The 18,286-nt window shown below is 40.0% G+C and overlaps 2 protein-coding genes across 4 annotated transcripts in view; both read left to right on the top strand.

Annotated features, from left to right (window-relative positions):
* The window catches only part of sptbn4a (spectrin, beta, non-erythrocytic 4a), a 40,448-nt gene extending 36,765 nt beyond the window's left edge, over positions 1–3,683 (top strand). For all 3 annotated transcript variants that reach the window (XM_031310973.2, XM_031310972.2, XM_031310974.2), the window contains one exon: positions 1,856–3,683. In XM_031310973.2, coding sequence (XP_031166833.1) covers positions 1,856–2,155 — 300 coding nt within the window. In that variant the 3' untranslated portion in view covers positions 2,156–3,683. The remainder of the gene's footprint in view (positions 1–1,855) is intronic.
* A 4,612-nt stretch (positions 3,684–8,295) lies between these two features.
* On the top strand, positions 8,296–18,221 carry micu2 (mitochondrial calcium uptake 2). The gene is made up of 12 exons (XM_031310893.2): positions 8,296–8,545; positions 9,287–9,416; positions 10,943–10,974; positions 11,081–11,156; positions 11,431–11,478; positions 12,093–12,175; positions 13,415–13,468; positions 13,602–13,699; positions 15,212–15,383; positions 15,469–15,577; positions 16,645–16,802; positions 17,687–18,221. Exons 1-12 carry the CDS (start codon positions 8,348–8,350, stop codon positions 17,786–17,788), a joined length of 1,260 nt encoding a protein of 419 aa, XP_031166753.1. The 5' UTR covers positions 8,296–8,347; the 3' UTR covers positions 17,789–18,221.
* The last annotated feature ends 65 nt before the right edge of the window (positions 18,222–18,286 follow it).

Raw genomic sequence — 18,286 nt, 5'->3', positions numbered from 1 at the left:
TTTGACAATAATGTAAGCTTAACACAACTTATTGGCCGGTAAGAGGTACAGGCTAAAGATTTCTTTTTTTCATTAAGAGCTTTAGTAAGAGTTTGGCAATCAGAATTAAATGATTCGTTGAACAGTAGTAGTCCAGTAGTAGGGGGGTCAGCTAATGGCTAACTTTCTTATAGAACTCAGACAGATGACCATCTGGTCCTGGCCTCTTCCCACTTTGTAGAGATGCCATAGCAGCATTTAGTTCTTCAATAGTGATTGTTTTCTCTAATTTTAGCTACAGTTTGTTCAATAGAAGGGATATCTACTCCATCAAAAAGACTAAGTTGAAGTTGGGAGGGGTAGAATTAGGATAAGATGAGTAAAGAGACATGTTAGCTTCCTTAAATACCTAATTCATTTCCAAAGGATCTGTCATTATACCTTAACTAGTTTGAATCTGGGGAATTTCATGGGAAGATGATGCCTGAAGTGACTGGTGCGCCAGTAGTTTCCTGGCTTTATTGCTGTGTTCAAGAAGCTTTGATCTTGCCTGAAGCCGGAGCTCAGTAGAGGGATGTGTCGTAAGAACATCAAACTCTGCCTGTAGCAACAACTGCTCTTTGAATACATCAGGGCATTGAGAGGCAGCATACATATTATCAAGTTGAGATATTTGTTGTGCCAGCTTGGTTTAGCTTTTCCTTCCTAAGTTTATTCTCATAGCCTGTGTATAAAATTATTTATCCTCTAATATAGCCAACAACGTCTCCCACAGGAGAGAGGCAGCAACATCCGAAGCCCTGTTTAGACTCACAGAAAGGTCAATTTGCTATAAGACAAAGCCCATACAGTCCTCATTTGTGAGCAAGCGCATGTTCAGATGCCACAGAGCTTGCATGCTAATGGAATTATTAAAATAGATGTTCGTGGGACTAGAGCATGGTCAGATAGCATGATAGCATGCCAGAAAAATAGTCTATATGAGTAAACGTATGGTGAAAAATGAAAAAAAAGAATACTCAATTTTCAAGTGCAAATCCCTTGATAAAGTACTGCATTACTTTGTCTGACTGTGAGTGTCAGGAGACCTTGGGGTATGAACAATCCAGCTACGGGTCCTGAGGGTAAAATTAGACATTAGTTCACTTCCGTTTACGCACGTGGCTGTTAAGAAAAAGATCATAGTTTGGGTTAAAATCAGACGTTACTCCTTATTTTACAGCAAGCTCCGAGTTATCTTTTAGATAGATATGTTGGACTTTTTAGTTCCACCAAAAATACATGTCCCTTATGACTTCTCAGATAGTGTCATTTTAATGACAGTTTAGAGGCCCAAAGATTTAAAATTATGTAATAATTCAGTTCAAAGTTTAGAAAAAAGTCTAAAAATTAAAACAGATCTTTGTTGCAGAACTTTTGTTTGGTTCCTGCCCCAGTAGTCATCAGATTTATCTCAGATGGTTCCTGACCCCTAGGGTGGGGAATCCTCTCATTTAGTAACTGGTGGGGTTGATTTATGAAAGTGAACTATAAGACACTGAGAGAGCAGCCCCAAAACACAAATGGCTGATGTAATCAAGGAAAGGTACAACACTCTTTCATGGTCGTAGTTATATCAATTTTGGCTTTCTGTGTTCTGGAAACAAGATGGGCTCTGTCCACCCACCAGTTTGTACTGACTCCTGAAATCAGTTTTTTCTTATAAGTGGAATTTCAACAGTTGGAATTGGTTTCTCTTCTCTATTGCAGGCTACATTTTGTGTCTGTATGATGAAATGGTTTAAAAGTTCCAAAACCCAATATGAAAAATGTGCAAAAGAGAAAGATTACATAAGAAAAAGACTCCTTGACGTGTGTCATTTGCTGGTCTCTGTAGGAGGACCTGAAGGCTTGGACTTCAAACATCACCACCTGTATAGCTGAGCATGAGGCCATGGGCACGTGGGACAAGCCGGGAACCTCGTCCATGGACCCCGACCACTCGGAGAGGAAGGAGAAGTCGGAGGGGGACGCAGACGCCAGGTCCGAGAGGTCCGAACTCGCCGAAGGGGAGGAGAGGTCTGAGAAGGAGAGGTCAGAGAAAGGGGATGGCTCGGAGAAGTTAGACACGTCCGAAATTGCCGACAAAATGGAGGGCGGGGCAGGGGGCTCCAGCACGTCTGGAAAGAGCAAATGAGTAGCCCCCTTTTGTGTTTTTCAACATTACTCACTGACAAAAGGCGTAGGAGGCGGTGGGTGGGAGGGAGGGATGGATGGAGAGCATGTGCAGCTAAGTTTTGCTGATCCTCAGTCACAGAGCTGGAACACACTGAGGTCCATGGTCCTTGGACTGACTATTGTTACTGTGACGGACTAATCTCTCAGCCCCTCCCCTTCACCCAGGCAATACATCAGTGCTTGCATTGTGCCCACCTGCTGGTAGATAGGAGGTTGCCCCAGACAGACAGACTCCCAACAAGTGGTCCCAGGAATTAGTCACTGTCACGTCCCCATTGTTGATCGTTTAATCTCTTGGATTCACAGCATCTTTCTGTATGTATCTTTGACTGATAATGTAATGCTCTTGTCTAGCTAGACAAACCCGAGAAGAGGTGAATGAAATGTTTCACAATATCAAAAAAAAGAAAAAAGAAAAAAAAAGTTTTTTGAAGCAATATACTTTTTTATTTTTTCTCTTTGTTAAAGAGAGAAAAGGGGGAAAAGGAAACAAGAAATAATTGCAAATGTGAACTCTATGATTTGTCACATTCACATAAGCGTACTCCGGGCAGTTGTGCACCTTAGACACTTGACACATCTGTATACTAATCATAATGACATTTAATCCCATCACATGGCTAGCTTTGAATCATGTTAATATAATGGAATGCTGGTGTTACCCACCTGACTTCATTGGTGTCAATGAATACACAGTTCTACGGTTTAGTTTCCTCTTTTCTTTTTCTTTTTCTTATTATTGTTATTTTTTTGTCCATAATGATCCATGTCACACAAAAAAAAGCTTTCCATCAAATTCTAATCCAAGGTGTGTTCAAAGTGGCAATGCTCAAAGTAATACTAAGCCTATGTGACACAATGCCTTTGTATACATGACAAAAATCTGAACATTGCATGAAAAAGTCTATTAGTGCACCTGTTAAACTTGCCTTTATTTTGATGTTCTTGAAATAAGTTGGGCAATATTGGAATTGCAATAATTTAATGTGAGTGGTGGAAAAAAAAAGTATTTTACTATGATGGTCCACTTCGGAAAATCCATAGGTAAGTTTGACAAAGTAGGTTTGTCAGTAAGCATGAGAAGAAAGAGATGTTTTTTTTTTTTTGTGGGGGGGGAGGGAAAATATACCTGAGAAGTGACTACTCCTTGATCTGTAACATGAATTAAGAAGCCAAATGGCCCCTCTGCTGTTTGTACTGTATTACTGCAATTTATTTTCCACAGAATGTATTGATTTCAGCTGTGAAATGTTCAATCACTACAGAGTTTGTGGTGCCCAAAATTGTAAAACCCTGAAGCAGTTCACTGGGAGTAAAGCCTCTCTGTACCGTGTCTTTCATTTGAAGTTCAAACTGATTGGAATCTCTCCATCTAAGGCAAGTTAAATGTAAAACTGTCATGGTTCAAGTCATGAATTGTATATACCTATCTTTGTATGTATACCAATAAATCCTGTGCTCTAATAAAACAATACTCTGAACTGAAATGGGTAAAATTAAAACATTTGTATTAATCCACAAATAAAAACAATCGTCACTCAAATATATTAATGTTTACGACATTTAAACGAAAAATATGCAAATTAAAGCCACAAATTATGAGCCACTATTAAATATCATAGTGTATATACGTACACCAGTATGTAGTTGTATGAAACACCTTTTACCAGGGAAGAGCAGCAGGACATACTGTAGGTATGCTTGTTGTATTTTTTATATGCCAATATGTATTCATATCAGATTCAGGAGTTGCCCCGCAGCCCCAATAAGAACGTGTATTAATAGCTGATTGAGTAGTCAGTGTGTCTGTGAGAGGTGTGCTAAATTTATATATATATATATATATATATATATATATATATATATATATATATATATATATATATATATATATATATATTACAGAAGTGATAAAACCAACTAGCATGGGTAGTTCAGTACATGCTGCTCTGAATAATCAAATTATTGGTGACTAAACCCAAGTACAGTATGCTGTGATCACAGAGATGAACAGGCATTAGCCCACGTATTGATTGTCATGTATGTCAGTTATCTTTTACATATACAAGTACAATTAAAGGTTTCATTAATGTCAGTAAAATGTAGCCGTCTTGACACATTGTACTCACGTTAAAGACAAAGGAGGAAATGCACATGCAGGGTGCAGTCAAACACAGGCAGCAGCTCAGACTTTCTTACAGTGTTTTTCCATTTTCCATCCTGTCAAAGTGCACCTTAAATGTGTGTTTTTCTTTCTACAAAAACACCAAAAGTATATCTCAGATGCAGCAGTATTTGAATCCACTGACTTGAGGATTGTAGTGACAGTGCGCTGTATCTCTCTGTATCACTGCAGCCTTCAAATGAGTTGAATGAGAATAGATAAGCTGTGTGGTGTGAATGTTATCTTCATTTGTCAGTCACTGTTTGTTTTTTACATAAGTGCCATGTCATGCAGTTTGCTGAAACAGAGGTTCAGAAGAGAAAACCATTGGTTATTGAGTGATGACAGTCAGCCTGTCATTGCAATACATATTTTTTATCATTGAAATAGGAGCTATAGTATTTTCGTGTGGCTGTAATTGTTCTGATTCCTTGCTCATGGCAGATATTTAGCCCGCATCACCATGTGTGTTTTTTTACATGTTTGCTTCCCATCACTTTTATGAAACCCACGGGGGATTTTTTTCCCCCCCCACTATGTTATAACAGAACAGTCGAAATTAAATAGGCAGCATAAACCGTGACTAAAGAAAAAACAAATATTGTGCAAACTTTGTTTCCTTCACTGATGGTCTTACAAGTGTGTATGTCATTGTTACTTTACATTACAACTTGCTGCTATGACATTAAATAAACCTCCAAACCTGCTGATGCAAACTTGATGTGCAATTGATGTGGACACACATGCTGGTCACATACACACACACACACACACACACACACACACACACACACACACACCTGATACACCTGATTGTTCCTCACATTGGTTTCAACTACAAGCTGAGCGCTTCTCTACTCAATTGCGCATTCTTGAAACTGATAATCAACTTTTGCTTCAGCTCTGTCAGCAGGGGCGGAGCGGGGCGGGGGTGCTTCTGGGGCTCCAGCCCTGAATGTTTTCTCAAAAGCCCCCAAACCCTCATTCTCTTTGACTGGGCCGGCAAATCAATGAAGCAAAAGTTGCATTACTGGAGAAATATCGCCATTCATTCTGTGAACTCTCTTGAAAATAGGTTTCAAGATTAGTAATTCCGTTCACGCCAAATTCCTACCCTACCGACTGTATGTTGTGTAGCCTAACTTATAAATAGATCAGAATCAGACAGTTTTTGCCTTTTTTTTAGGTGGCAGGAGTGAAAATCCTTATTTGTTGTGTTCTGGTTTCAGAATGCTGAAGACAGTTGGAGAACAGTTAGATATAAAACAGGATGTCGGCTCTACAGGATGAATCTTTTTCTTGGCAACTATCATGTTTTTCCCAAATGGTGTACAAATTTTTAGGCAGTCTGTGTTTTTTTTTTTTTTTAAATGGCTTGAAAAGAAGTGCATATAGTTGCTGTAAATGGGGAAAATCTCACCCAAGGAAGCATGCCCCTGGACCCCCTTACCTTTGGGCTGAGCCCCCAATGTTTACAACATCTGGCTCTGCCCCTGTTTCTCAGTATCTGTGAAGGTGAAGATTCCAGCTTAAAAGACACAGCATTATCATCATGGAGAGGCAGCAGCGTTGATTAGCAGTGACGGTACATCAGCTCCATACACTATGATAAAGCCTTGGTGGTTCCAACCATATGGAAGAAATTTGGGAGGCCAGATATAATAGAAACATACAGTAAAGTATGACATTGAAATGTAAACACACTCAACTGATACTCAACTGAGAAAACATCAGAGAAAGTGTATGTTGATAGAAGCGCCCCCTGGAGTTAGTGCTGAAATAGCCTTCACACTGACACTACTGCAGGACTGAATCATTGGTGGAAATCACTTGAAGGCCTGTTATTTTCCAAACTGTGTCCATGTCAAGTGGGTATCTATATGCTTCAGATTCGCCCCGCCGGCTTCTGAACATACAGAAAGTGGTACGACGCAAACATTTTTTTTATGCTCTATTTATGGCTTTCTCATAGCGACCAATGAAAATTCAGAATCTCATCCGAGCTATGTACGTGCAGTTTTAAATAAAGTGTGAGTGGACATGTGAATAATTTATCTGAGTAAAAATAAAGGGGTTCATGCAACTTTTGTTTAGCACTGAAGCAAAGCCCCTGTGCACAGTGTTAGACAGTAGTGGTGATGCAGGGTTTATTCTATAATAAAACACAAAAACATACATACATGTATACAATGTTGCACAAATTCTGCACAACTTGATATATGTATTTAAGAATGTACATTTGAATTATGATGGGTTTGTTGAATTGAATAACATTTGCCAATGTCTGTCTGTGGAAATATGAAATACGGTATTGTCTGATAAAAGCTGTTCATCCCTTAACTTTGCCATTGTCTTTTTTTCCCCTCTGTAGGTCTGTAGCATGGCCAGTGACGGACACTTTGTAATGTTACACTTATTTTAAGTACGTAAAATATCTTTTGAAAACTGAGAGGAATCCTAAGATGAATTGTTATTTGACCAAGATAAATGTTGCTATATCTTGCCACTGTATTCTGACATTTTCAATAATATTGTATACAGTAGGCCTATTACCCAAAGGGGTGCTATATCTATAGCCGTGCCATGAAACATTAAGACCAAGTAGTATATGACATGCAGACCCCCACAGCTCTCCTAAAACCTGAAGGAGATAGGATGACTTTTCTGCTAGTTTAAAGCTATAGTGCGTCGTTTCTGCCCCCACATGAGGAATTCTAAGTAATGACAACAAAACTGTCGGCACGTCCACATGATACAAGCCTTCCGTGATCGCGCACGTGCCCCCACCTCTCCTCTATGCAGTTGCTAGTAGCCAAGGAGGACACGGAGGATTAAAAAAAACAAAAAAAACAAGAAGAGGTCATTATCTTCACTCAAGTTTCTGCGCGGGAAAGTCACCGGACGACACAATCTTCTGAACATAGTCATACTGAGAAATACAGAGAGAGTTGTGTGGAGCTGATAGTCTTAATTAGCTTTGTAGCAACTCATTTAGCAATGGCTTGAATGTAACGGATGTTCATTGATATCAAAAAGTTACGTACTAAAGCTTTAAGAAATGTGATAAAATGTTTTTACTTGTGTCTAACATTAGTCAAAATCCAAAGTTAAATGTGAAATGCATTTCTCTGTGAAACATGGGTTAATAGGACTGATTTTCTGCTCTGAGGCACATATATGTGGGCTCAGATTAAAAGTAGAATTTACAGTTAACACTTTGTGTGCATGCTCTGTCACTATAGTAACATCACAATGCTTTCACACTGTCCTCCACCAGGTTTAGTTGTAATTAGTATATGTATATATTAATAATAATAATAAAACCCAACCTTGAGGGGAAAACCCCAATGTTACCTTGTAATAGAGGAGTCTGAAAATAAACATTACACAATCGATGTGAAAGTGATCATTACACATGGTCAAAAAGCAGTGAACTCTTTCCAAAGCAGATTTACATGATGTATTGTGTCACACTGCAGAGAAATGTTCAGGATCTGAGGACAATGTTTATCTATCTCAAAAGTCAGTCATGGATTACAACATATTTTTCTCAATTACAGAATTTTATTTTAGGGCAGTCTAATATTACTGGAGGGTTTTGACTTCAACCTGCACTGCTCTCCTCCCTGTGCTTCATTATTTAAACGTTGTTTTTTTCCTGAGTCCGTAGGAGATTTCCTGTTTGCCTTTACATGTACTGTAGGTCCTTTGGATGCAAACAGATCATATTTGGGACATTGTTCATGAAAATAACCAAATAACCAAATATGGTATTATCTATAGGTAGCTGGCAGGATGTGATGACGAAACTTAAAACCCAAATTCCATTATTTATTATATATTCTATGGATTTACATGGACATGTATGGTCTTTCCGGAACTGAAGACGTTACGTCATACCTGGGGGCGTGGCTCTGCCCACATACAGTACGCAGCTACGGAAGCCTAGCCTTGGAGTTTTTTTTAACAGCTAGCTTCCTAAAAAAAATGGCCAGCTGGGGAAGGGTCGCCGCCGTGTTGAGGAATGTTTTGAGGAGTCCTCGGTCTCTGAAAACTTTATCACTGCGCCGTGCTGTCGGACCTGGTATTTTAGGGTCTGTTATCGGAACTGGGGTTATCTGTTATTACCAATATCATGCCAACAACAGGACTCTGCCCTTCGCCGTTCATGCTGAGGAACCAAAAGTGAGTAACTTTACACGCATAATAAAAGTTTCTGTCGTTGAGGTCGAAGCTGGTCGCAAACAGACGCACGGTGTGACCCCTGTATCTTATGTCTGTCTGTTTAAATATGCTGCTAAATACGTGTTACAGCAGCACATATGAATATTTAGCCTACATGTTGCGGCTGTAAGCAGTTCAACGAAGTGCTGCCGCGAGGGACTAGCTAAACACCGAGAGATGCATAAACACACTGTGACGCGCTCGAGATTGTATTGCAAATGATACACGTAAAATACAACTAGCACTGCAGTTACCAAATGTAAAGTTACTTTGTGAGTCGAAATAAGTGCGTTAGTGCGGCGGTCAACAGAAAGTGTTAGCTCCCAGGCTCACCCCCTCTCTGTCAAAGCCCAAAAAAACAACAGGTGAACAGGTGAAGCAAACAAGTTATCACTTCTGCTCAAACCGCGATGAAAACGCCCACCACCTACAATATAAGTGCACAATATAATAATCAATGAATAATATAAATGAGACCATAAAAAACATACAATGTGTGGCTCCTACACTACAGAAAGGGCGTATTCTAACTAGCCAGCCTGAGTTTGTACTAACAACTAACGTTAACGCCCCTCAGCTGTCACTCACACTCACACAGTGAAATGCTAAATGTGTTTTTTATCAGGCCAACAATGGCCAACAGTGAGTACTCCAGCGGTGCAGTAGTGTGCAGTGATATTTGTGACGCTTGTGCTGTTTCAGGAACCTTCAGCACCCCAAATGTCTGCCAGGAAGATGCGTTTCATCCAGTTCGCCTCCGTGGTCTATGAACAGGAACCCTACATGACCCCGCGAGACTTCCTGTTCTCTGTGATGCTGGAAAATGTTGACAGTAAGCTCCACTTACGTCCACTTAGTCTACGCTAGTCTAGGTGATACTGCAGAAGATGGGTGAAAAAATAAAAAGGAAAAACATGAATAATGCAGATACTTCAATACAGGTCATGAGGTATCATGAAAGGAATTGATGAGTGTGAAAAAAATGATGTCATAGCCATCACAGTCACCAGATACATTTCTCAACCCGGTTGAACACCTGTAGGAGGTCATGGACCGACATGATCGACAGTGCTCTATAGTTTTTGGAAGAATTGTGTTCATCCCTCCAGTACAGCTGCTGAGACTTGTAGAATCTATGTCAGAGAGCATTGAAGCTATTCGTAAGGCTCCTTGTTGCCTAACATTTTACTCTGATACTTGATTTTGGATTTTCCTTTTATTTGTCACCTGTACATAGACAGGACCAGAAGACTACGAGAGGCCATATCAGAACTTGTTACTAGTGCATTTCTCTTTAAATGTAAAGGAGGCTACGTAGTGACAAATTGATATTGGTGATATAAGTGGAAGCGTTGCAGCTGTACATCCACTTCCTTCATTCTAACACTCCTCTGTGGATAATAGAGAAGTAGTACTGTGACAGCAACAAAGAAAAGACAAAGAAGAGATGCTGGAGGAAGATTTTGCATTATAAGGTTTATTGTAAATGTAATAACTTGACTGGAACTGGGAGAAAAGTCTTTGCTCAAGGCCTGGGCCACAAGGTTAGACCTTGACAGAGCTTTGTATATGAAATATATATATATATATATATATATATATATATATATATATATATATGGGTGATTTAAAATAAGGTTGCCTGCAGTATCCTGAAAGTTGTGAGTGGTAATGTGAAAATGCTCAATTGGAAAGCATATTAGTTCATTTTAACACCATTAGACCAGCATTACATGATCAAATCCTACATATAACATGGTTTGGGTGGGAGTTGCAATTTGCTCAGAGGTTCATGAAATGTCACTTTCAAATGTAACTTGAAATACATAAAACAAGACTTTACTGTATTGGAGGTGACTTGTTTTAAATTCACGCAGCCATCATGTCAGCGGATAACTTTATTTAACCATACATAAGTACAGCTAACCCCCATTACCAGATTAATTCTATACTGTATACGGGAGTTCTTTTAATCACTGGGAATATAGAAATATTTATATATATTATTGGGCTATTAGCCCTAAAAAAAAAAAAAAGTCATCATGGTGGTGTCTATTCTTCAGTCTATGTCACCAGCACTTGGGTGTTCATTGGTCTTTACAGTATTAGCTATCATAGGAAGTCTCAGGTGCAAAGCTTGTGCACAAACCCTCTGTAGTCATGGACAAACTATAAAATGCAGCTGTGGTGCACACATCATGTTCACTGAACTGCAGGGGGTGGAAACCCTCAGACATTCAGATAAAAGATAAAACCAAGATGATGAAAAAGAAATTGCATGTAATGCCTGCCTCATGCTGTTATTTATTACGTTCTTTTTATTGTTATATTAACATATCTTTGTTTCTTCTCATGTAGGAAAGCTGCATAAGAGACATTTAACAACAAAAGTATGTTCACATCATCACATTGTGTAAATAAATGGTTTCAAACTGCACATATAGAGCATAGTCATCAGTTTTGGCTGTTATCTGTTTCTTATTTGTGCCTTTGCAGGAAGTTAACCAAATGTTGGGGGTTGCCTCTAAAGCTCAGGCTGGCAGTGAGCTGTTCAGAACCATAGGAGACAATGGTAAGTCTGTCAACAGAGTAGAGCAAACACACAGGAGCTTCAGACTATCCAGATCTGATCATGCTGTGTCTAGATTCCGGTGTTACTGACTGCAGTTCAAACTTGGCATCAGAATGACAACCGGTGGATCTTGTTTAATTAGTCCTTTGTGACCTTAACAGAAAAAACACATCAGTATGTTTGCAGGTTACTTGTTTTTAAAGTCTATTAATATATTTGTTGGTTATCTTGTTTCCTAAATATAATTCAGTGTACATTTCTTTGTGTCTTGCAGGTTTGATATCCTACACAGAGTATCTGTTCCTGCTGACTATCCTGACCAGTAAGTAGATTCCTATTCTCCACAGCGCTGTGGAGTAAGGTCTGGCTACACCACACATACATTCTGGGATAGGAGGAAAAAAATCGTTCTGGGTTGTTTGCATTTCCTTAAACCAATCACAATCGTCTTGGGCGGCGCTAAGCTCCGGACGCAGCGAAGGTGGATCTGTTAAACAGTCTCTGGAAGGAACTTGTTTTGGTGGAACATTTGCAACATTTGCACCCCGCAAAAGAAAACGCACATACAGTATTAATGAAGTTAACTGTTGACACAATACAGTAACGTGAGATACCAGATGAACTTCTGGGCCTTCCAAGGTCTTCCCCCACTCTCAGTGATATTGTGCTGAATGGATTTGCCTGTGATTTTGTGGCATTGCATTTTCTTCTCTTCCGTAAGAATATTGCTTTCCCCCCCAGTCGTTCTGTCCGAGCTTTGCACACCTGCACATTTCAGCGCAGCAGCAGTTGACCTGATTTGTGTTCATGTTCTTTCTCAGCACTGTTTTCCAGGCTGTGTTGACAAAATGTTACTTTGCCCTACTAACCAAGTGCAGTGATTCATGTGAGCTCTTCTATAATATTCAGATGACTGACAGCGTATTACTGTTGCAGAGCCGCGTACAGGATTTCATATAGCTTTCAAGATGCTGGATGTAGACGGCAATGAGCAGGTGGACCAAAAAGAATTTCTCAAGGTAAGATCTCTGATACATTTCATGATGTTTTTGTTTGGTGAGATTTGAACAATGTTGTAGTGAACATAACACAGATTGTGTCATAATGAAAGCACTGTAATCATGGGGGGGGGGGCATTGCACAGAGAGAATTGTGATTCTCATTCTTATTGTGTGCATTTAAATTTCAAAAATATTGTCACCTTTAATGCTGCCTCAAGCACTGATGCTGCCACAGTTGTAAGTATGGACCATGGCACCATGTGAAGGTGAGGGAGAGATGCACTGCTAGCTACTCTACTAGTCTGTTTTCCATCCGTCATGTGTTTGCATCTCTGCACCCTGAAGCCTAGTTTATATCTACCTACGTTAAATCAAAGCCGTAGGTACATGCCTAGGTACGTGTAGATACGGACACTACTCCGTAGCCTGTCGTGCACCTCTCAAAAAATGTAACTACACGTAGCAACAACTGTGATTGGTCCGCATGGCCGTGGCTTGGTAGCGTTGCATTTCCCCCAACTCATTTCCTGGTTCTCCTTCTCCATGAACAACATGAAATCAAGGAGAGGGTTAACTTCTCCTGCTACAGATTTCCCACCGTGGTCAGAAAGAACAGGGGAGACACTTTGTTTGTCTCACTGTGACTCTAGAGTCACTACTCACTCTGAAGATAATCACCATCACTCTCTCACTCGCTCTACCCCACACATGCCAGCCCTGCTATTCTATACGATACGCTAGAACGACGCAGACACCAACGCACAAGTATAACCCTCCGGCCTCTTAAGTAAGCTACGGCGAAAGCTCTGCATGGAGCCCCCACAGAACCATAAATCCTGATTGAGTCAGCCCCTCAGTTTAGTCCATATATTTCAAGTCATTTGTGTCTCTGTTCCAACTGGACTGAACCTCTGCGATGTTGAGAGAAGCCCTCTATGTGCTTAGTCTAGATCGGGTCCAGGCTAGTAGACTGCATGTTGGCACGCTATGCACCTTGTTTCGTATTTTCATGTTGTGACTCGGTGCACAAAGCCTAAAGTTTTCGAGTCAAAGAGAAGAGGTGCATGGATTGTCATCTGCTCCAGTGTCTGTCGTGTGTGCCTTAGATGGATGTTATATCTATGGTTTGATCAGTAGTCTTTTTCATAATTTCTTATGATAGCTCAAAGAAGAGGGGATGTATGTTTACATTTTGACATCATTTCTCTGGTTGAATGCTTAACTTTGTTGTGAATTTTTCATTTTCTTTTTCTGAAGCTGAAGAAAATCATTGCAACAAGTAAAAAGAGAGCTCCCAAGGACAGCACAGAGGTGGGTATATTCACATTCCCTTAAAAGGAAAGCTTAGCTTGATTTGGATATTTCAACATCACTATTTAAATACAGAGTAATATCTACCAGTTGAGTTTTAACATGGTATTGTACATTCCCTGGATGTTTACAGAAACCAGTGGAAGAAGGGGAAAGTGTGAACACAACTCTGCAGGCCTACTTCTTTGGGGAGAGAGGCGAAAACAAGCTGCAGTATCAGGAGTTCTGCAGGTAAGGAAATGTCCCGTGTAGTCCTGTGCATCACTTTCCTGCCTGCTGCTGTCAGACTTTACAATCAGCACTGCTCCCAGTAGACCGCATGGACAAACACACACACATCAGGACTGACAAAACGTGCAATAAAAAATGTGACTGCAATACTGTAAATACATTTGACTATTTTAATATTTATTCACTTTAAGTATATTTATTATTGCGTGTCTTCTACTTTTCCTCTTATCCCTTGCTGCTGCGACAGTGTGAATTCCCCCATTGTGGGATTAATAAAGGATTTTGAATCTTGAATCTAGTCACACACTCTGCTGCTGCTGTCAGAGATCCTTCCATTCCACTGAACACATATAGTGTGGATCAGTCTACATGCAGATGTAAAGGTCAGAATCGTGCACGGTTTGCTGAATTTGATCTTTATGTCCAAAACGGTGAACTTACTGTACACTATTGTACTTCACACACACACACACACACACACACACACACATAGAGCTTTACTTTATTGACAAGTGCTCTGTAAACAGTCCAATGGGACAGCTGTTGAGGAATTTAAAAATTAGAATAGATAGACCTGGCCTATGGGAAGGAAGCTCACAGGACTGAAAATGTATTAGGATCACAATTAAACCATCAGGTTTTCCACATCTGTGCCAGAAGGAAAAATGATGCAAAATATGGTTTATTTAACTTCATAAAGTAGGCTATGGTAGCCTATATTCAAGAAAGGCAGGAAACCACATTTTGTGAGGAATGAACTGTGATGAAAATGGCTTGCAGCACTTTAGCGTATGCTAGTCTGGTGTATAGGCTACATTAAGCCCCCCCCGGTCATCCCATTAGGCTAGAGTTCTGTCAATCAGACAATTGTGACTTCCATTGGATTAGAGTGCTGTCACTTGGCTGCCTGTTCTACCCATAGATATAGAACAATCTATGGTTCTACCAATCTTCCCAGTCCTTGTCACATGACCAATTAATGTTTCCATGGTGACTATCCAAAATTCTGATACCATGGAACCAGCGTGAAATTGTTTTGTTTTTTTTTTAAAGTGGCAGACTGAGCCTGTAGAAAATGTGTATTGTATTTGGATATATTGAAACTAATAACGAATGTGATGTGTTTTAATTAGCAGAATTACATTGTGTTATATCCTATCCAATATTTCCTATATTTCTAAGCAGATTTTCTATTCTGTATTCTGATAAAATGCCCCCCCCCCTTACTGATTATTGTTCCCCCGTGTCACCCCACATAAAAAAAATCCTGGAATCGCCCCTGGTCCTGGTCCATACAGAACAGAAACAGTGAACTAATGCAGTGCAGGGCAGTCAAATCCTTTTATACAACCCTTTTATATGAATTCAGAATTGACTGTAAAGTCAGACTCTGGACTACATTATCTATATAGAAAGAAATTGGATGTAAATAATGGATTTATTTTCAGAAGTCTTTGTTATGCTCTCTTTTAAGTGACATAAGTGGTGTTGTTGTGACTCGTGGTTGTTCAGGTTCATGGAGGACCTGCAGGCTGAAGTCCAGGAGATGGAGTTCCTGCAGTTCTCCAAAGGGATGGACACCATGCGTAGAGAAGACTTTGCAGAGTGGCTGCTACACTACACCGACGAAGAAGACAACGACATCTACTGGGAAAACATGAGGAAGAGGATCCCCGCCGGCCAGGTCTAAGCACTTACCCCTCACAAAAAAATGCTGTGAAAACGCCATTGAGTGTAGCGTTTGAATGAACTGAAATGTTGTCTTGCAGAGTATCACGTTCGATGAGTTCAAGGCCTTCTGTCTCTTCACCAACAACCTGGAGGATTTTGCCTTTTCACTGAAAATGCTCACTGGAGCCAACCGTCCTGTTGGAATGGGTAACGCCTCTCTATGGATTAGAATGTGGATACTTTACTCTAAACACTGCATACAGTAGATCAGGGGTCTTCAACAGGGGGTCCGGGACCCCAAGGGGGGTCCTCAGAGTTACTTCAGGGGGGGCCTCTAAATTATTGTTAATGTTTTGAATGTTTTTTTTTTCTTTCAGTAATTAAAATGTCAACATAAATCCAACATATTATTAGCAAAAATAATTCAGCCTTTTTGTGATGGGTAACATAGTCACTTATGGCATTTTTCCATTACATGGTACCTGCTTGACTCGCCTCTTCTCTACTCACCTTTTTTGGTTTTCCATCATGATAAAAAGTCCCTGGTACCTGCCAACAGGTACTTTTTTTAGTATCACCTCCGTCGAGGTTCCAAGCGAGCTGAGGCGATACCAAAAGGTGACGTGAAAACCTGCAGACTACTGATTGGTCGGAGAGAATCGTCACTAATCACTGCGTCATCATTGCTAGCGACAGACGGGGGTGTCTTGAACAAACCCGTCATTTTTAAATAGTTTAGCCAGCGGTGTTTTTTTTTTTTTTTTTTTCTGCCTCCAGCTTCTTTTGAAACTAAATGTGTCTCCTGGCAAAGCCACATGCCGAGAATCAAAAACGCACACCTTCCACGTTCTGTGTGTGTGTGTGTCGCATTAGGTCACGGCAGTTTCCTGCGGCGTCGCTATGACGATCAACCACGAGTAGAGCCGGTACTAGCAGTGGGTAAGCGCCATAAGGTAGCCATCCACAGATCCAGTTCATCCTGAGGATTCACTGGGCCACATGTATGTTTAACATCATAACATGATTTATAAAATATGGTAATGGCAACAAAATATTATTTTATTAGCTTAGTATTCTATGACCAAAAAAGTTATGTATAAAAACTTAAGGCTGCTCTACACGTTATTGTAGGCCCAGTTTAATATGCAGCTACATTTTATACAATATATGTAGTAGGGGGTCCCTGCTCCATCTCACTCTCAGTTAAGTGGTCCTTGGCTTAAAATACAGTTGAAGACCCCTGCAGTAGATGGTTTTCCTTCCTCTCATTGCAGCCCACTTCAAACGAGCTGTGAGGATCGCCACAGGCCACCATCTGTCTGAGAATGTGCTGGACACTGTGTTCAAACTGTTTGACATGGACGGGGACAACTGCCTGAGCCATAAGGAATTCATGGGTGTGATGAAAGACAGAGTACTGCGAGGCCTCAGGGTGAGTCTATCCATCATATATATATATATATATATATATATATATATATATATATATATATATATATATATATATATATATATATATATATATATATATATGCAAATATTTCTGCAAAGAAAATGTCCCATCTTAAAGGGAATAGTTTGGCATTTAGGGAAATTAGCTCACTTGCTCTTTTGCGCAGTTAGATGTTCTTACTGCTATCTGTATGCTAAATGCTAGACCAGACATGATCAGTCTGCGAACAGTAAAGGCAAAGAGTCTGTGGTTCCTTATTTGACGGTAGTCTATGCATTTACCTGTTCTTTCTGACAATTTGATAAACCAAAATGTATATTATGCTTGAGTAAATGAAACCCCAATTAACAAAAGTGGTTAAAAAGATGATATTAATATTGAAATAAATCACCAGGAGAGCCTGGTACAGGCTGACTCTGGAGATGAAACTCAGATCAGCTCTCATATGATTATATTATATCCTCTATGCAGGAAAAACCCTAAAGACGGTAAACAGGGAGCGGCTAGCCTGGCCCTGTTGGGGTGGGGGGGAACTCTGCCTACCTGCACCTCGAAAGCTCACCAACTGTTCTTCTAACAAGTCATTTCATAAAAAGAGTTTTAAAATTGACGTCTGATGAAATTAGAGAAAACAGCTCTAGTGCCCTAATTCTTATCCCTTTTTGGTTGTACTGTTTGATGTTGATTTTTCATTTATGCAGTTAACAGTAAACATTTACACGTTACTTTTTATTTTAGAATAGCAAACTATTAGCAAAGATAGAAGTCCTAAACGCTGCTATGGTTTTGAACAGGTAGATCTGTTCTAGATTGCCCTCAGGTTGCAGTTGTGTGAGATGTGCTGAACACTGCCCTGTCCTCAGGTGCAGCATCACAACGGCTTCTCTGGCTACTGGAAATGTGTGAAGCAAGAGACCCTGAAAGGAGCTAAGGAGGCCCTGGGGGAGACCGCGTCCCCCATCTGAACCACCGCAATGTTCCAGGACACGTCTGACAGACGATGAGTCATACCACTGCTCACCTTGGTATTGTATAATCAAAACAAATGGTGTGAACAAGATTAGAAATGTAACCACTTCAAGAAACTAAAGGATTTACACCACTATCTTGTCTACAAATGATATGTTTACACATCAATTGTTTACACATCAATCGTCTGCCATACTGTGGGGCTGGTTGTGGGTTTTGTGCTCAATCAAGTCATGGATTTTATAATCAGAATGGCAGATCACATTTAAATTACTTTGGCACTTTTGCTCACAGTGTGTTTAGAAAGCTGGTTAACTGTGCTTTAAGAGATATATGCTAATTCAGTGGATATTGATGCATTTTCAAGGGCTGGTGTGGGTTTTTCATGTTTTTGTCAAAATATTTATCAAATAAAGTGTTATAAAAATGGCTAAGTCTCAACAATGTGCTGCACATCTGAGGTTAAAAAAAAAAAAAAAGAATCCAGCTATGAC

The sequence above is a fragment of the Sander lucioperca genome, chromosome 13 (assembly GCF_008315115.2).
Source record: "Sander lucioperca isolate FBNREF2018 chromosome 13, SLUC_FBN_1.2, whole genome shotgun sequence".
In the NCBI taxonomy this organism is placed as follows: Eukaryota; Metazoa; Chordata; class Actinopteri; order Perciformes; family Percidae; genus Sander; species Sander lucioperca.
The sequence above is the reverse complement of the archived record's forward strand: the minus strand, read 5'-3'. Positions and strand labels throughout refer to the sequence as shown.